At 38.0% G+C, this 21067-nt stretch overlaps 1 protein-coding gene across 6 annotated transcripts in view; it reads right to left on the reverse strand.

The window, feature by feature from the left end:
* The window catches only part of ntf3 (neurotrophin 3), a 40890-nt gene extending 24596 nt beyond the window's left edge, over positions 1-16294 (reverse strand). Inside the window, exon 1 of one of the 6 annotated variants that reach the window (XM_012959011.3) lies at positions 15520-16294. Coding sequence is in view for 1 of the 6 variants with exons in the window: in XM_031897933.1 (XP_031753793.1) it covers positions 14573-14593 (21 nt within the window). In the remaining 5 variants the exon portion in view is untranslated. Of the gene's footprint in view, positions 1-13751; positions 13879-14572; positions 14814-15519 lie in introns of those variants that run through there. The other 5 variants (XM_012959007.3, XM_031897933.1, XM_012959008.3 and 2 more) reach the window with 5 other exon arrangements.
* Positions 16295-21067: the final 4773 nt, after the last annotated feature.

The raw sequence follows: 21067 nt of genomic DNA on the forward strand, positions 1-21067 counted from the left end.
GTCAGGAAGTGGTTAAAAAAGAGCTCAATGCTGATAACTGTTACCTGCAAGACATCTGCTGTGAGTCCAGAAATGAACCCCACCTCCTCCCCCATCCCCTGCCATAGGCTTAGCAAGCACCTGTCAGCCTGCAGAGAAGTACTGGAATGTATTTCTTACATGAAACACAAGTTATATAAAACAATACTCAAGTTCCACTGCTGCAAATGTAATGTCAGGGAGTTCCTACTCCTAGACTGCTTTTTTTTTTTTTGTTCAGCCTAGAGGCTTAATCTTCAGTGCTAGTCACAATGGTCTGTGTGAGGCCTACATTATCCGTCATGCAGCACAGCTGCCTCCCCACTACTTCTTATAATACATCTTTCATGGTAACCCAGTGTCCTACTAGCTTTCAGCATTGTAATGCACTGCCATACCCTATATAGATGGCTCTCAACTTGTTGGCCTGTTCCCCTTTTGGCAAATAAGATTATTAGTATAAAGAATCAACTAGTCAGATAAACTGCATAATGCAAAAATCAGAATATACTGAAATAGAATGTTTGAGATTTCTGATAAAAAAAAGGTTTGCATGCATATTTTTTAAGATTTTAAAGGTTGTATCGAATATTTCCCAAGTATTCAGCTAAATATCTATAAAGGCTTCATTCTAGATTGTAGCTGGGGCCTTCAAAGACCAAGACAAAGTAAAGACTGATGCAAAATGGTGTTAACATCAGAAACCATACATAGGACATATACTTCTTTTGGCACCCTAAAATACCTTAATCAAGATACTGTAAAGTATGGTTTGGGGCAGATTTACTGAACCGAGTCGCACAAGTTGGTGAGGTGTCTAAATAACTTCAGCTTAAATCAGCCCTAACATTGCTAATAAATTGCTATTATTAGAGATTGGTGATCCATATATAACTTCACACTAGAAAGTTAGTGACTAATATACTACATATCAAACCCTAAAGAATGACGTAGACCAGGAGTACCCAATCTTTCTTACTCGTGAGCCACAGTGAAATGTAAAAAGACTTGGAGAGCAACATCCAAGGGGATGGTGATCAACAAGTTGCTCAGGAGCCACTGGTTGGGGATCACTGACATAGACAGTTGGACGTCAGAACCTTAGTTGGACATGGTAACCTTAGCTAGAATGCATCAAGCACACTTGCAGACCTAATATGCTCTAGAAGCATCTAACTATGGGTGACAGACTTCTTATCTTATCAGCTGATGGGTCCCAGATGTTTTTATGCATTTTCATTCTGTGTATGGGCTGGTAGACTTACAGACATACTACTTGAAATGATGATGATGCAGAAGCATCTAACCATAGGTAAGAGAATACATAGGTATAGGATAATCCCAGGTCCAAGGTCATTCTGTTTCTGGGCCTGTAGACTCACTACTCAGCCCTTAAAACACTGTAGAAGCATCTAACCATGGATGAGAGAATTGTATGTATATTTTTATTTATAGTAATCTGTTTATACCAGATGTTTGCATGCATTTTCAATCAAGAGGGGAGTGGATATAACCAAGGAAACCTCATGTGGCTCTTCAGTTTTGCAGTTAGCAATTCATATTTCTTTGCATCTAAATCTAACTCTTTGGTCCTCTAAATGTGTCCAATGGTGTATGGGCTTGTTACACCATTCATTTCCCAATAATGTAAGCTAGAAGGCACTCAGTAGACTTACAGACGACACTTCTCAGCCCTTCATGTGTTTAAAGAGCATCTAACCATGGGTGACAAAATTTATAGTCATCAGTTGATGGGTCCCAGATGTTTGTATACATTTGCAGTCAAAAGGGGAGGGTGTGATGCTGTCACGCAGCCAATACAGACATAAACCCATCAAGGAGACCTCATGTGGCACTTCTGTTTGACAGTTAGCAATTCATGTTTTATTTGTGTCAAAAATGTAAGATTTTTTTCTTAATGGTAAAGACTACAATCAGATCAAGCAAATGTGACCAATGTCCTCTGTGCTTGGGCTTGTCACAACAGTCATGCCTTGTAATCTTATCTAGAATGTACCCAGTAGATTTAAAGATGATGCCTTTCAGCTCGTTTTAATTTTAGAAGCATCAAACCATGGGTGACAAAATTCATAGTCATCAGTTGATGAGTCCCAGATGTTTGTACACATTTTCAGTCACGAAGGGAGGGTGAGACATTGTCATGCAGCCAATATGGACATAACACCATCAAAGAAACCTCACTGGCACTTCTGTTTGACAGTTCATAGGCTGTAATACTAATACTAGTTTTTGCAGTCATCTAGAATGGTAACCTTAATTATGATGTTCAAAATATATGAAATAAACTAGAAAAAATGAAAGCATTCATTATCGCTGTATGCGTATTCCAATCTCTCAAAGTCATACATTATAAGCAGTATTCTCAGCTAAACTGGCGCACAGTGAGTCATTTCCTTCACTGCTCTCATATGGGCCATAAATAACTAATCCCAACAATCAAATCATTTGTTTCACACCAGAGCAAGAGCACCTCCAAAGAAAGAATTAATCCCTCACTTCCTATTGCTCAGCAATATAATCCTTCTGACAGATGACTAAAACATTTTAGAAAATACCCCCTCATACTGCCACAGCACAGCTTCCTGATTTAGTCTGTTTTGGGATAGACAATTATGATAAATATTACAACTGTGGTTGTGGTGGGAAAGTAACCAATTTAGCCATACCAGCTCTAAAACACATAGAAACCAATCAAAGTTTAATTTGTGTAGCACCAGCAAAATACAGCTTATTGGTTGCTTCGACAACATTTTACTTTATGCAAATTATTGGAATGAAAAATAATGAAAAATTCATGGTCCTTGCTGGCACAGATCATGCTTGGAAAAGGAGATGCAATTGAATGTGCTTAAAATTGCCCCTTCAAGGCCAAAAACAGGGGTCCCCAACTTTTTTCTTACCCATGAGCAACATTTAAATATAAAAAAGGTCAGGGAGCAACGTAAGTGTGAAAGAGTTCCTAGGGGGTGACCAATAAGGGCTTTGATTGGTTATTTGGTAGCCCAATGTGGACTGGCTGACTACAAAAGCATCTGTTTGGCAGTATATGTGATCTTCATGCCACTGGGAGCAACTTCCAAGAGGTTAGCGCCGAGTAACTGGTTGGGCATTACTCGTCTAAAATCAAAACCACTCATTTGCCATGGAGACCCATTGTATCTACTTTCCATGATTTATAATACAGCATTTTAAACTAAGTTTTGCAATGCAGCAGACAAGGTTACCCTAACAAAGCAACTGAAAGAAGAATACATAAAGAATACCCTAGTCTATTCTAGCAGTTCTATCTATACAGTTCTATAAATCTATTATATGCTGTACAAATGTACCTCAAGGGCAAGCAATGAAGCAACTCTTGCTATGAGAATGAAAGGGCAAATTACTACATGCAGGGAAGGTACAAAAATACCCATTACTGATTTGTTTTTAAGCACATAAACCAGTGTTCACCCCATGAATCCAGAGCTGCCTGCATCCAGCAGTGTTGTATTCATGTGGGGAAGGCAAGGGAGGCATGTAGACTTTTTGCACGTGATTTGCTTTTTGAAAGAGCACTAAGAAGAATGCTTTTGCCGCCCTTTGTGCTCTTGTACTTCAGTCCAGGGTCTTTATAAATAAACGCCTGCCTCTAGTGTTGGCCTTTTCAGTATAAAATGTTATAGCAGAGTATTTATTATCTATTTGTTATATGCAAGCATCTATTATACTGTATATATATATATTGTGTAGCTACATTCCACCTTATCTACTGTACATGGCATTTACAACAGTCTATTGCATGCAAAGCAATAAATAATAAAACTAATATAAATCATGATTATTAATGGAGATGGTTAATCAGCCAAGCTTTTATTCAAGGGTCAATTCACATTGCTGGAAAACACAGTTTTGTGTCTAGTCTCTTTGGCATGAACTGCCAATAAATCACTACTAAATTGGCTGAGAACTGGCATCTGACATTTAAACTGGCAGTGACATTCATGGCTTCAGAATCATAGTGGTTTGTACAAAGATTGGTTTTCTATGAATCATGCCCAGCGCCCACCTCAATATCTAAAGACAAAGGTCACTATTCATAAACTTCAACAGAAAAATCTTAATTCCGATACAGCATTAACGCAACTTCAGCCATTTGCTCATATCACCATATTTATAAAGAACTTTGAGATTTTGGCCAGAAAATTAAAATCTGCTTTCTCATACATGGCAAATTGGCATTATTTTCTAAGGGAGGATGAAAATTCTTTTGGGCAAAACTAAGCACATTGTCACATTATCACTAAACACATATTTTTTCTACTCATCAGTTATTTTGACTGTTGATGAAAAGCTGTTGAAATAATTTGACTTCTGTTACATTCTGCTAATTCAACTAGATTTTAAATACTGTATCAACAACTACCTTGACGTCACTCTTTTACCAGAAATTTTCAAAAAATACTATGGAGGTCATTTACTGAGATCCCAGATGCAAATAAAAAAAGCACTAAAGGGTGCAAAAGTGTGCCCCTGTGTGCTTATTTAAATAGTACTTTCCTCTAGGGTCTGGCTATGATCTGTACCTCATACCAAGGTGCACATGAGATGTAGAGTGAAGTTCTAGTGGGCACAAGGCACCCCTGTGTTTACCACCTACCATAGGACAAGAGGGCTCTGTTGTAGACTCAGTCTTAACTTATGTGTTTGAATGATGTGCAAGCTAGGGGATAGGAAGATGCCTACATGTCTCCCTTCATCTGTCCCTCATGAATACAGCACTGCCAAAACCAGCAGTGCTGTACTCATGTGCCGAATGCTAGTCTCTGCATCTGTTTTGGAGCACCCAGATCTTCATCAATTCTCCCCTCGCATAAGGCAAGACAAAATGCAGAAAACTTAGCAGATTTCCCCCATTTTTGCATTTTGCACTTTGCAAATGGCTCCTAAGTACACATTTATAGTGTTTCTCAAACAAGTAAACAACACTACCACCAGTTCCTTTTTCTGAAATGTTCTGAAAGCTTGCTATGGTTATCTCAGTTAGCCAATAAAGGTATCACCTTTATACCCTTTATACACTTTTGTTATTTTTTTGACTGGCTAGCACGGTACATCACCTTTTCATGCCTTTTTAGCAAGTGAGAAAATACTGGCATCTCAGTACATATAGTACTCATCTACTGTACAGCACTGCATACATAAGTAGCGCTTCATAAATAAAGATATACATACATTCATACATATGGGCTCATTTATTACTGCAAGTGAAGAAGTACTAAGGGGAGATGAGGTGGTATTAATGGGGGTGGCCACAGGTCTTGGGCGCTGACGACAGGGTGCAAAGTGCACAAAATTGGTAGCCTGGCACTTTGCACCTTGCCTTCCATGTCATAAATAATCCCTATAGTGAACTGAATACTAATTTATAGCCATCATGAATTTCACCCACTTGTGGCAATCTACAGTTCTGTTTTATTGTACCTCCTCTAAAAAGCTAAGAAGGAAAGTGTGTGGTTTTATGAATTTATATTTTTCCTCCCTAGTGTTACTATTTGCCTACATCACCCGAAACACATTAAATATGCTCTATAATAGGCATTGCTCTAGCTAGAAATATATTCAATAAAACTATGGGGCAATCTTTAGAAAATCTAATAAAGGAAACCAGCAAAACAATGAAATGTTTTTAAGTGTAGTAAAATAATCCATTATGCGTTAGCTGACATCTCTACTGGGAACTGTGAATTTTGTCTCAAGTCAGCAGCCCGAACAGCTGATTGAAATGATTTGTTGGACCACAAGGGGAGAGAAAGTCTTTTTCCAAGGTTACACTTACTCCAGAATATATTTTGTTTTACTCTCAAGGGTACATGTAGTTTTATGGTACATTCTAGCTGTTATACTGTATTTTATGTACTTTTTTTGTATTACAATTTCTAGACCTGGTTAAATGAAGTTACAAATGTAGTTTAAGTTATTTTTTTTTATTTCAGTAAGACTATAGTTGAAGATATGTCAAATACATTTCAGGACAAAAAAATCTTATATTTATCGGTCAGATGAAAAGCATGTTATGGAACGATTTAGCAATCTATTCCACTTGCGTATAATGATGATACAGTGATTACTTGTGATGAGAGAATTTTTTCGGCAGGCATGGATTTGCAGTGAATTTCCGCATTTTGCCATTGGCAAATTGTTTTGCGGAACTTCCGTGAAAATTAGCCGAGGAAAAATTTGTCACGTGTTAAAAAAAGCAGCGAATGCGTCAAATTGGGCACGGTCACGTCAAAAAAATTGGCAGACGACAAAAGTAAAATGCGTCTCGCAGATTTTTCATCCTTTTGCAAATTTTCTTGTAGTTTCGCTGGACAGATTCGCTCATCACTAATGAATTAATTCCTTATTTAAAATAAAATTACAAATGTATATGTTATAGAATTTACTAACCCTTACCTAATCTGATAGATTGCTTCATACACTGCTGCAATATTTCAACCCACAAAACACATGGAAAATAATGTTATGTGGGCTGGGCCAATACCCATAGGACCTGTGGGTTAGGTAGGTTTGAGCTGAAGCCTGCACATATAATTAGGATTTGGATCAGGTGTGGGTTGCTTTTCAGTGTGTGCTGCAGTTGGTCTCCCAATTTCTCTGCCACTATCTGTGCTGTGTAGTGTAGGGTGTAAGTAAGGGCATGGGTCAGAAATGATTCCCAGCTTATGTGGGCCCCCCTTTGATATTTTACTGAAATCTACAATTTGGAAACACCCCCCCCCCCCCTTCAAATTGTACCTGGGTTACAATGTCTTCCAGCATGAGAGTAAAGTTCCTCAGGTTTGTCCCTTTCCAGAAGAGAAATACATGTTTGCATGAAAGAAACAAAACATTGGTGTGTACAGGATGTGTTACCAGGATGAAAGTTCAATACTAACTCTAGAATTTCCTTCTTAAATTTCCACTATACTTTCTTGTTTGTTGGGTCATTATTCACTGCACCTAAAAACAGGAATACCCTCATTCTGAAGGCAAAACATGCATCAGGTGGTATGTGACATTAGAGGTTATTTATGTTGACCCTGGAAAAATCTGGAAGAGCACTATGGTGTTTAAAAGGCAACCCTTAGCGCTCTGTCAAAGAACAAATCTGTCTGGGTCTAGCTGCAGCCTATGCCTATTTGTGTTCATTCATTTGTCCGGAGTCCAGAGGCAAGAATGAAAAAAAAAAAGGTAGAGTTTTTGCATGTTATGATTCTGGCCTTCCTTTTATGAGGCACAATCATTCATATAGCCAGAATTAGTCCTCTCTGTAATTATTTTTTACCGAGTGTTTTCCAGGGATGAACCAAATTAATAATTTTTGTATTCGGCTAAATCCTGAACCTGATGAACCGACTTTTGCATATTTAAATTTAAGAAAAATTCACAATTTAATCAATTGGCAACAAAAAAAAAATTGCCACATTAAGTTTTTCAGAAGGTAAAAGTTACATGTCTTTAAGGGTTCAGCTTAGCATTTTGATTTTGCTGAATGCAATTCCTACAAAAAGAACTCTGTCCGGCCATATCCTGAACCAAATCCTGGATTTTGTGCTTCCCTAGGCTTTGGCCATGCTAAATATCCCAGACTAAGATGTATCTACTATATATGCCCCTGCTATCAAATGGAGGACTTTTATGGTCTGATACATATTTCATTATGGATATTCTAGCATTAATCTTTAACTATAGTAATAACATTTATGTTTAATATGTGATATCCTTATCTCCCTCATATATATTTATAACAGCACAGTAGATGTGGTTTAAATAACCAGTTGAACAGGATGCAGTAGAACATTACAAGGAGAATTCTTTAGATTTTGTCACAGGCTGTTCTAGAAAGTTCAAGAAAGAACTGCTAAGGAACAGTCACAAAACAATTAACTGCATCTTGATTCATTAATCCAACTTTGACTCATAACTTGAATGGGAAGCTTACATTTGCAGCTTATTAATATAACCAATAATATAACCAATTTGTCTCTTATCCTGTATTTAGGTCACTAGTTGATAGATTACAGGCATAAAGTGGTGTAATTATTTTTTAAAGACTATTCCTGTAATAGTGACAGATAACTTGATTCACAGTATATATAATGATAAGAGAGTCAACAGAATCCACTGGTAAGCCTTCTGGAGGTCTTTAAATATGCTGACAGGTGTTTATTCAAACATATCAATGTTTCTCAGTGCTTGAGGAAGGCCTGAAATGAGGTCAAAACAATCACATGTTAAAATAAACTCTTCTCCTAAAGGGACCCACCAGTGGATTATATACTAAGTCATTTTTCTTCTTGGTAACAAAATCCACATAATAATTGAGCCTATGAACTTTTCTGATGCTTTCAGTGTCCAATAACCAAAGTGACATGTGTACGGGTTTAACCTTACAGATGCAGATCCCAAAAAACAGACCAAGGGGTCATCATTTGTGTCCAAAGCTACCGAGGTACTTACCATTAAAGGAACAGTAACACCAAAAAATGAAAGTGTATAAAAGTAATTACAATATAATGTACTGTTGCCCTGCATTGCTACAACTGGTGTGTTTGCCTCAGAAAGACTACTATAGTTTATATAAGTAAGTTGCTGTGTAGCCATGGGGGCAGCCATTCAAAGGAGAAAAGGCACAGGTTACTTAGCAGATAACACATAAACCCCCATTATATGGGGCTTATCTACTAGTTATCTGCTACATAACCTGTGCCTTTTCTCCTTTTTTCAAGCTTGAATGGCTGCCCCCATGGCTACACAGCAGCTTATTTATATAGTAGCGTTTCTGTAGCAAAAACACCAGTTTTTTGCAGAGCAACAGCACATTATATTTTAATTACTTTAAAACACTTTAATTTTTTGATGTTACTGTTCCTTTAAGATATACTAATACATTAAGCAAAACAATGTAGAAGTGTGATATCTAATTTACAATTCAACACAAGGGTTTTCCAGTATCCAGGTCCTCCTCTGTGCCAATAGATAATGATGTGATTGACTGTACCATGGATGTACAGTACTAAACACATAGAATCCAGAAAAGAGACAAATACAACAGATGTATTGACAGCTGGTATATCAAAAACAGTTGATCTCCTGTCTCATGTACCAAATATTATTTTGAATCACAAGATTAAAACCTGAAGGCAATAAATTCTAGTGATATACTGTATATGGTAGCAGCAATTTTGGGACTTATCATTACAATAGCACCATACTTTCAGTATTCCAGAATACAATGTTTCATATATGACCTAGAATATGAGAACATTATACCCTTCCAAGCTTTTATTTATGGAACTCTTCAAAGCAAGACTTAATGCTAGTACTGAGTAACCAACAAACCATGGCCATGCATGAGCAAATTGCCTTTGGCCAATAGGTTGAATATGAGGATATATGAAAAAGGTTTATTTTTAATTCTACCACCTATTTATATAACAATGACACATTTACATAGTGTTTTACGGAGATTATACATGAGTCCCTGCCCCAGTGGAGCTTACAATCTAAGGTACCTATCACATTCACACACAGTAGGGTCATCTTTATCAGAAGCCAATTAACCTACATCAAAGTCTTTTGAAGTATGGGAGGATTTTTTTCTTAAGACAAACCAATTGTCATTTGTATGGATGACAAGATGGTTTGTCAAAACTGCCTCCTAAGGACCCAAATCTGAACATACCTTGTCACAACAGCCAAAACCTTGCGGTCACCTTGATCTGCATCTGGAAATCCCTGATGGATAAACTCTAATAGGTTTACAGTAAATACAACCCAGTAATACAACCCTTAAAAACCAAAAGATTCCAAATTTCTATATAATAGAACTCCATTAGTGTATAATTCCACAACCTTTAAATGGACTGCCACCAGGAGATGTAACTACTGCTGATAAACTTATTCTTAGAAGGAAGCAGAGCACTAGTGAAAGAAAATGATAAAACTGCATAATCTAATCTAGGGCTTTAAAAAAGCATCCCTTCATGTTATGCCAATGAAAAATTATATATATATACATTTTCCTTGTTTTTTTTTACTTATATTGACGATTAAACACTTGATATATTTTGATAGTTAAGGAACACTCCTATGGTCACAAAAAAAGGGAATAGTGGACAAATTGTGCAAAAGTGCAAAGCATATAAACTGGTATTATATATACTGTATATTCTTTAAATGAGCAATGATCATAAAACTGTTTTTGTGATTAGAATCTTAAAGTAAATGAGGTCTTAGCACTTGTTAAGTAAACATGTCCCTACAAGTATGGTATTGGACCTATAAAAGGCCTTTTGCCCCTTGCAGTAATGCCTAATGACAGCTGTAGAAGCTGAATAGCAAGAAATTCCATTAGTGACTGTACATGTTCACCTACAGAACCTGACTAACTGGCATTTAAAGGAAAGCTACTTATGTGCTGGAACAATGTTAGTAAAGAACATCACCAAGGTGAATGTTGTACTAATACTTGTTCGGGATTTACATGCAAAAGAGTTTTCTTGAATAAACTATCTACAGTAGGTTATCTACTATTACATCATGTGGTTCTGATAAGCGGGGTCTAACTGGGTAGCATGAACATTCTACCCAATGTTTGTAACACACAGCAGAAAAGTGTCATAGCAGGAAGTGTGTCACTTGCTATCATTGGTTAGCACACTAGCATTTTGAGAATTTTAGGAATTGACAACATAGGCATTCACCCTAGGTAAAACTTTCAACTGCTAAATTCCTTACCTATACCCTATACCAGGGATCCCCAATGAATGTGAGCCACATTCAAATGGAAGAAGTATTGGGGAGCAACACAAGCATGGAAAAAGTTCCTGGGGGTGCAAATAAGAGCTATAATTGGCTATTTGGTAGCCCCTATGTGGACTGGTAGCCAATAGAAGGGTCTGTTTGGCAGTACACTGGGATTTATGTAACCAAAACATGCCCCCAAGCCAGAAATTAAAAAATGGGCTCCTACTTTGAGGCCCCTGGGAGCAACATCCAAGGGGTTGGAGAGCAACATGTTGCTCACATACCACTGGTTGGGGATCACTGCCCTATACCCTATAGAAATCATGTTACCTATTGTTAATAATGTAGTGCCATAATATGTCACTCACTTATTGTGCATTGGTTGTAAAAAGTGCATTGGATGTAAAAAGTGCAGACTTTCAACCTGCGGGAAGCTCTACTGGGCAGTAAACTGGTCTTTATGCCAAATTTTCCTCTAATTTTAAAATCTAAATATCTATGAGCAACGTGGTGAACAACATGCTGCTTGAGAGCCACTGGATGGGGATAACTTGCATAAACCATCATACTGTCAGTTCATTTGTGCACATTGGCCTTGCAGCCACATCTCATTTCATATACAGTATATCCCATATTCCAACTTAAAAAGTCCTCTCAAACAAGGACCCTCCCATATCTGCAAAATTGTCATGAAATATGCTAAAAACTAATAGTAAATCTATAAAAATGTTGAAAAAAAGCCGTGCATCCATTAAGTATGCATTAATGCCAGATATCAGCAGCAAACAAGTGCAGGAAGTGCACCTAAGGTCATAATGCAATGAAAATGCAATTATCAAATACAAGTTACCACCAACAAGACATAATACTGTATGTAATGGACGGGTAAACTGAGAAATGAACAGTATCCAAAATTATAAACATGCCCAAGTAACACAGCCAGATGATATATGCGTGCCTATGCCCACAAAAAGAAGTTCCTTCTTGGCATCCACTCCAATGTTTGTAATATAAGAATAAGCTTTGCTACACTTCCACCCCTTCAAGGCATGTTCTGTGACAATGGAGTCTTAAACACATTCTTTCCCCATTAAGTTTGTTTTATATATGGTATCTCTCTGGGATGACTTTTTATTAACCGCATTATCATGTGTGCTACCTTGATTCTTTTGGGGCCCTTGGGCAAAATTCTTTCAGAAAAAAGTCACATGTAAAGACACTGAACTCATTCAAATACAAACACAGAGTTCAAATTTCTTCTATACAATTCATTCACAATCATGGTTGACCTATTTTATCCTGTTTAATTTAAGTAAATCAGCTCTGTCTAAAGGTGGCCATAAATGGGGCAACAAAAAGTGTCAACTTGGTCCCTCCAGACTGAGTTGGCAACTTATTGGCCCTGCCTAAATGATATCTGGCCATAAAACAACCTCAACAAACAAGCAGATCTGTCCATGCATAACAACCTAAAGATGTAGAAGATGCTTCTAGGCATTTACTCGAGCCTTGAGCTCATTATTGAGTTGACTGTATAATATTGTAGAAGAATGCACATGGCTAATACAGGCCCCCAACCTGTGACTGAGCTACCCTGCAATAAACACGTGTGGATGTCTAGGTTATCTACTCGCATTAAGTGCTTCAGCATTGTTTCCTTGTAACAGTGAAACTTTCAACACAACCAAAAAAAAAGTCAAACATTTTCCCAAAAGATCATGTTTCCACAGTCCCTTAAGTACAGACAGAAATAGCTGCACGTACAACTTAATCATAAGATGCTACACACATAAGGAAACATTTTATTTACTCTCCTAGCTCAGAGGTAGAGGGTTGTAAACAGAATGCCCCCTTAGTCATAGAATCCATACATTTATATTTCTTGACCATTACCTCTTCGATAACTCATATTTTTGAACTCACTTAACCGGTCTTATAAAGGATAAACTGTTATAAATGTTAAGCTTTAATGAAATAAAGACCTATTGGGCTGGTTAAAGTCCTTCTTTGCTGTCCATTATTGAACCTGGTCCCTTTTAGCATATATATATATGTATATATATACATATATTTAAGAATATATTGGTATTTATCTCCCCCCATTATAGTTCATTGACCATTAAATGTGGCAAACCATAAAGCATAGAAAGTCATCTTACTTTTGCCCCTATTCTCTCCTATGAAGGGCTTTGGCCCCCCAAGTTTGCAAATATCTGCAATAAACTGATTTAGGTGGATCCTTTTTTGTTAAGCAACCTCCTTATTTTCATAAACTGGAAACCAACACAGTATTACACAGAATATACATACTTAAATACAAAACCAGACCAATACTGTTAGTGATTGTCTATATATCATTTCTGAAGGTGCTGTAATCAATATTCAGCTCCATGATTCCCTGCCCCCGCTCCCTCCTTTCCAAATATTTAAAATGTGCACTCTGGTTACAATTTTTTTTCTGGAATGTACCTCCTCTCTACACTCCACCTCCCTGCACTCCCCAAAATCGCATGTGATATGGGTTGCGTTTAGTGATGTGTAGTATTGTCTCTATTTATAAGTGTCCAGTATACTCATTTAATCCTATTAAGGGTGAATTTCCAACACAGTCTTAAATACAGTGCTTACACAGTCCCTGGAGAAAAAAAAATAAGATAGGAAAGAACAGAGAAAGCTGGTGCTGGAATAGAAAGAAAGCTAAACTTGAATCTCCTGCTAACAGTCCATCTAACACACTTTTAAGCCAACAAGGTAGTTAGCTGTGGTCGTTTATCAAATAACATCTCCAGCTTCCTCTTTGTCTTAGTCATAAGAAGCCATTATACCACAGCATTGATATTCTTTTTGCCAAACCTTTACATATTAAAATAAATATATAAAAGAGATAATTATAAGTATATATATATATACACATTTCTATATTTTTCTTTTCCTTATCCCACCTTGCCCAAGTGGAAGTTGTGTGTATCTGTCATTAAGCACTTTTGGCACTGGTTGTACAGCTGAGCCAGGTAACTAAATGAAGGATTTTGCACTTTCTGCAGCAACACTCTTCCCAGCCTATTGTTTTCAGTTCAGCCTTTTGGGATGCTGTTAATGACATTTACTTATTGCGGACAAGTGCTAATTAAGCTAATGGTTCACTGGTCACTTCACATTGCAATGTCGTATCACCTAACTGTAATCCCTTTTAAGCACACATCATTTGCTGTGCTTAAACTGAACGAAATAAGCTGCTTCTAGATGATAAAACTATGTTCTTTTTCTACACAGAAGCACTCACTTTAGATATAGAATACCTCAGGGGTTATAGCCATGGCAAATAATTCTGTCTCTGTAGTCTACAAGTCTCTTTAAACACAGCACAAGGAACAGGGAAAATTCCATAGGCACCAAACAATGAAAGGGATTGTAAGGAAACTAAAATGAACCACCTGGGCAATAGAGGTATACCTGAAATCTCTGCTTTACACCTATTTATTTCAACATCATGGCTTAAAATACATTCTCCATTCACAAGATGTGTTTAATCCCCATGGATTTTGTTTTTAAATGAATTAAGAAACAGCAGCTTAGACAAACAGAATGCACCAATACTTTCCTGAAACCTTTCCCTTTCTGGTACTTTGCAGAACCTGCACAATTTCAGGTGCCATTTCAGTCTACGATCCATAGGTTCTATCAGCAATTCCCCAATCTCCCTTATTTCCTATTCTATTGTCTTTCACCATTTCATCTGTAGATCAGAGGCAATTCATCTTACCGTGGTGGAAGATTTAACCATGGCATCGGTGTCAATGTTTTAAGAGACGTCGACATGAAGCTATAGATGGCTGGAAGTGTGTTCATTCAGGGTTAAAAAGTAGGTTTGTGAGCGTTGTGCAAAGATTTGTTGCTCTATGGGTGAGGAGACTTAAACTCTGAGTCTTGTGAACATAATCTTCTCGATTATACCAAACCAGCCCAGCCAGATGGCTCTGTGCTCTGAAGATTAACACTTCAATTGCCAGACGCCTGAACTATACTGTGCAGATTATCAACTAGCAGTTTAGGTTTTCCTTGTAAAAATGCTCTAGGGGTGGGTTTAGATTTTCATTTTTTTTTAACATGTTTTCATTATATGCAGAATTGTAGATGTATGGGAAAATGAACTATTTTGTATTACAAATTTTCATTTTTTTATTGTCTTTTTGGAGACATCTGTGTTCCTGTACTAGATTGACTGTAAGCTCTATTGAGCAGGGCCCTCTTTACCTCTAGTATCCATTTATGGTTGTATTTTTGTATGTAATCTGTATATTCATTTATACACAAATTTACTGTACAATATGTTGGTGCTTAGGTAATCCTTATATATTGTATAGCTTCTCATATAACAATAATTCTGCTCTTATTAAGTAGTCTCTACATAAACAATGATCATTTCCATCCATAATTATTTGTTATGAATTTAAAATTCCCAACTAATGAATAATAATAATAACGTCATTTATAGGACTAATAAATTATTATACTCTTAAAGATGTCATATAGGTTCCAGCATTACTGTTAAGTCTTAAAGCATTGAGTTACACTGAAATTAGCCTTTTTTTGTTCTTTAAGTAAAAAAAAACTTTCCCCAAATTCCATTTGTGTTCCTTTGTATATCCATCTCCAATTTCCCATTTTGCATCCTCAAAAATTTTTTTTTTTTGTCATGACAACCCCTACCTGTGCCCTCTTTTCAGGAAATCCTACACCCTCTTCTTGCTCTACCGTTCTCAATAGGGTCAATTTCACTTGAAAACCGAGGAGTTTTCGCAATCAGATGAAGCAGACAAAACAGTTTGGAAAAGATCGCTGCTATACAAATTGCTCTTGTCTGATCATCTCTGACTATTGTGCTTGTCAAAGCTGGATGCTGGCAGTCAGATTCAAAAGAGCTCTCGGGAACACACTCCGGACAGGAGGATTCTTTGAAGCGCTGTTTCTCAGTAGATAGGACGGTCAATGGTCTGTGCATTTTTCTATGTCCTCAGAGTGGAAAGGAAAAAAAATTGCAAACTCTGCAAAGTTTCTGTTTTTTTGTCCGCCGTTGTCGTTAAATTGACTTTTCACCATGAATTCCAAAGTAAATGAACTGCAGGGTGATAGACTGGCAAATCTCACAGAGTGTTTCCCCATAAGAATACACCACTCCCTGGGTAGTGAGGGACAGAATAAGCCATCCAGGTTAGGAGCTGAAAAGAAGCTGCATGCTGGTGTGGATTGACAGGAATAAAAAAAAAAGAAAAAAAGAAGCCACTGTCTGACAAAGGGTTAAAAACGATGAAGATAAAGTAGAGGCATGAGGTTCATTTATTCCACAAAGTCCTAAGGAAATCTGGCTACAATCAGCAGTGATCAGAGCTCTCGGTGCTTGTTCTACAGGGACTAGAGCCCAGATTACTTTGCATGGTGCAGAAATTGCTATGGGAGTGTGAGAGAAAAAAAAGTCAGTGTGTGTGTGTGTGAGTGTGTCAGACTGTGTGTGAGTGTGTACTGTATATATTTGCATGCAAACAACACGCCTTGTAATCTGAGATCTGACAGCTTAATCTTGCCAAGTATGAGTGCTGCTAAAGTATTTAAAACAGAACTTTTTTTTTTTTTCTCCTTTTTTTTCAGAAACATTTCAGCACTAAACGTGTTTCGTGTTTCTGGAGGATCCAGTGACAATACTTAATCTTTGATCATATTGAAAGTGTATTTTATCCTAGGCATATGGGGGAAATGCTCTTTGAAATGAATTCTGGGTTTTATTAGCCTTCAAACTATAGTCATATTGAGAAGGAGCGGACGTACGGAGCTGAAATAAAAGGTGGTGGGTGGGGGGAGACATTTAGGAGAACAGTGAAGGGGCTGACTCTGTCCCATGCCATTAACGAGAAGCGTGTAGCTAATGTGGGACTTTAAATAATCCAGAGCTGCTTTCCTCTGCCGATTAAATACATAAGCGCAGGCGCTATACAGTAAATACATAAAGCACAGGCACTATACAGTAATTACATAAAGTGCAGGCACTATACAGTAAATACATAAAGTGCAGGCACTATACAGTAAATACATAAAGCGCAGGCACTATACAGTAAATACATAAAGTGCAGGCACTATACAGTAAATACATAAAGCGCAGGCACTATACAGTAAATACATAAAGCGCAGGCACTATACAGTAAATACATAAAGCGCAGGCACTATACAGTAAATACATAAAGCGCAGGCACTATACAGTAAATACATAAAGCGCAGGCACTATACAGTAAATACATAAAGCCCAGGCACTATACAGTAAATACATAAAGCGCAGGCACTATACGGTAAATACATAAAGCGCAGGCATTATACGGTAAATACATAAAGCGCAGGCATTATACGGTAAATACATAAGTGCAGGCACTATACAATGAATACATAAAGCACAGGCACTATACATCAGTACAAACGACAAACGCTGAGTACAACTTATCATTATATATAATATGTTCTACAGAACTATATTCTACAGAAATCTGCTGTTCATTAACGCTTTCCTAATGCTCATTTGGAATGGATTTAGACGGTGTGTCCCTGTCTTTAACTATTATACTGCCACAGAATATTATTCTCAACTATGTTCAAATGACATTTATAAACTTATTGTCTATTGCAACAGCACCACTATGTGGCTGGAATACTGAATGTTGAAAGAAATAAGGGATTTCCCTGCTGCACACGCTGTATAATGACGTGTTTGGGAAACAGTTTCTTTGTAATATTATGATCATAATCATCATGCTTCTGCTTCTTGCTCTACTAGTCTCTACTCTGTTCTTGCTGGTTTATAAATCCCATCAAACTTTAACATATTACCAAGGTTAAGTCATGCAACATCAGGGTTGGATTCTTAAACTAAAATTGCATATTAAAACATTTCCCCAGCTCTCCAATGCCCATGGTTGTATTAAAATGCAAAATAATCCTCCAATGAGTATCCCAGCTGGTCTGTGTATATCTGGCACCATGCTCTTTGTTCCTGCATTTGAAGTTGGAAGCATCGAGCCAGTGGCGCACCTAAATGCTTGGCCCTCATTGGAGGAGCATTTACTGCAACCATTACCAGCCCACCCCTAATTGTTTCATCAACATCTATGATAAAGAAGTGGGGCAGTGGGACAGGTTTGGGTTTAGTGTCCCGATAGCACCAGACATGGTTTTACTGAGCATTTATTAAGAACATTCATGTCTTATTTTCTTTAATCTACTGTAATAAATCTAGCCCAGAACCGTATTGGGCCCCTAGCAATGACTTCCCCTGGGTCTGACTGACATGAGTATTGTGTCTTGGGGCAATTCCTCACTGAAAAAATTAACTCTGATTATTTTCTAGGTAATTAACGTGTAGTTGGAGCTGAGTTTGTACCCTTAATGTAAATTATCCCCTCAAGTCATAGTTACATAGTTACATAGTTACATAGGGTTGAAAAAAGACCAGTGTCCATCAAGTTCAACCCATCCAAGTAAACCCAGCACACCTAACCCACACCTACCAATCTATACACTCACATACATAAACTATAAATACAACCACTAGTACTAACTGTAGATATTAGTATCACAATAGCCTTTGATATTCTGATTGATCAAGAACTCATCCAGGCCCCTCTTAAAGGCATTAACAGAATCTGCCATTACCACATCACTAGGAAGGGCATTCCACAACCTCACTGCCCTCACCGTGAAAAACCACCTACGCTGCTTCAAATGTACAGTTGCTAAGATGACCATTAGCTTGAAAGTGCCCTTCAGTGCATATGTCCCATGCCATTCACTCACATAGAGTCTTCCTTATTAGAAGCCCCTCCCCTATTCTCTCCACTCCTCTATACTGCACCAAGAAATTATAGATTAGGTTAGGAGAATGTATAAAAACGCACACGTCCATAGTTCAGTAGTTTTAAATAATTTGGCCATTTAGAGCTTTATTACAGGTCTCGCACCTGTGGGCACCTTGGGGGCAAACTAAACAGATAATGATGCCATTCCATTGGCATTTCCTGACAGCTAATCTGATCTAATATTACCTCTTCCTAGAACATCTATGAGGTATCAAGGATAAAGGGGTTTCTGATAAACAGCTGATGGCCTAAAAAACAACATATATTTGGGCATTCGCATTGATGTGCAGACCGGACAATATCCATCCCCAATCAGGTTACCTCCAAGCTCAGCCTATAGTTTATAACCATGATGGTGGGTAACAGTTGTTGTAAAGTTGCAGTATAAAATAGCAAGCTCATAGGGCACCTATCAGTGAAAAATTGTTTACCCCACTGGAAGTGCACTCTGGTTGTGGGAAACAATACCATTTTGTGCAAAAAATGCTATTATGGGGCACTATGCCACCAGGAATAGGAGGGAGCTCCCAGTGCAGGCAAGCCATATTGTGACACTAACATGAAAATGATACTTAGTGCCCAAGTTTGCTCAGTATGTGCAGAGCCAACAGCTACATTAATATGCAAAATACTCCTCCAATGAAAATCCCAGCCAAACCCCCTCCCCCCCCACGGAGATCCTATCGGTTACAGGCTCGGGGCAGGGAATAAAAGCAAGACCCCCTTTAAGCGCTTTAAGTTCAATGAGCTGCTGGTTTGCACATAATTTTAGGAAAGTCACACCTGTGGCTAAAAGTACCTTTTGTATTTACTCAGCTCATATTTATCTGTATATAAAATGGGAAGAAAGCAGGGGGAACAACTAGTGGAATGTATTAATGGAATATATTGGTTGCAACAACAGCAAGGGCCAAGGGTAAGAGCCCCATGGGAGATAAAAATTAGAACTGAAAACACATTCAAGTATGGGCCAAATACACAAACCCACATAGAGATTGTGGGTAGTAATGAGTGAATCTGTCCCGTTTTGCTTAGTCGAAAAATTTGCAAAACTGTGAAATATTTGCAAAACGTTGAAAAATGTTAAAAAAACACAGATATCGAGCAACTTTCTTGACGCCAGAGGGTTGCCTTGGGTGCCCAGCTGGCCACCTGGCAACCAGCGCTGCTTCCCCTGACCCCCCCCCCGCACAGACGTTCATACATAAACACGCACATGCACGCCATTGAGAGGGGAGCGCAGCACTAAAGCGTGCAGATGGCGCACAGAGGGGAGCAACCAGGAAGTCAGTGGTGAGGGTAAGAAATCCCAGACTAGGGGTGGCTAGGCAGGTGCCTCCTCTGCCCACCCCTAGTTCTGGCCCTGCCTGATGAGCACAACTTTTTTGACGCACACTACTTTTTTTTATGTGACCGTGACGTTTTCCTTACTCAGTGGGGCTCATTTATTAACACTGGGCAAATTTGACCATGGGCATTAACCCATAGCAACCAATCAGTGATTGCCTTTTTTCAGCCAGCTGCATGTAAAACAATGAATGCAACAATTTGATTGGTTGCCATAGGTTACTGCTCATGGGCAAATTTGCCCAGTGTTGATAAATGACCCCCAGTGAGTTTTTACTGTGCCAAATGTTTGCGTCTGTTTTGCGAAAAAAACCTGCCAATGGCGAAATGTGGAAATTCACTGTGAATCCATGCCTGCCCAAATATAAGTAAATTTCAATATAGGCAATGTTTTGTTAGCTACCTGCTTTTAATCCGTTGAACCATCAGCCATGGGAAAATTACCAAGACATCACCACATGTTAATGTTTAAAGAAGCAATGTTTTTGAATGCTGCACTTTATAAGCTTTTCAGTTTTGATTCATAAAGTATAGATGAACCTAAGTTTTGTTAAATTACAGACAAAATCTGTTCTATGTTTGCAAAAAAATGAATGGTTCTTAAGGCTTCCGTCACAACTCTTTCATGGCTCAGGTATATTGGCCCCTGTTTCAGTGATGTTGTTGATACATGGCATTGTCTGTGGGCATTGCTCTTGTGTAGGTTGACTTACAAAAAATAAAGCTCTTACGCCTGCATGAGTACTTTGGCAGACCTGTGGCACCCATGTTTAGTTTCCCCTCAAATTTCTTCTAATCCTTTCCTGCAGATTTTATTTTAGTTATGTCAAGTTATATAAACTAGAAGCATGCCAGTGTTAATGGATGCCCAAGATTAGCAGTCCAACCTAGCTGCTTCCATGCTTCCCTAGTGAAATAATGATAAGGGACTGCCTAGGGCCATATTGTTTATGAGCAATGGGTAAGAAACTGTACTGAGAATTTGAATGTTTCTTTAAAGCCTTTGCAGAACCAAG

The sequence above is a fragment of the Xenopus tropicalis genome, chromosome 3 (genome assembly GCF_000004195.4).
Source record: "Xenopus tropicalis strain Nigerian chromosome 3, UCB_Xtro_10.0, whole genome shotgun sequence".
Classification (NCBI taxonomy): domain Eukaryota; kingdom Metazoa; phylum Chordata; class Amphibia; order Anura; family Pipidae; genus Xenopus; species Xenopus tropicalis.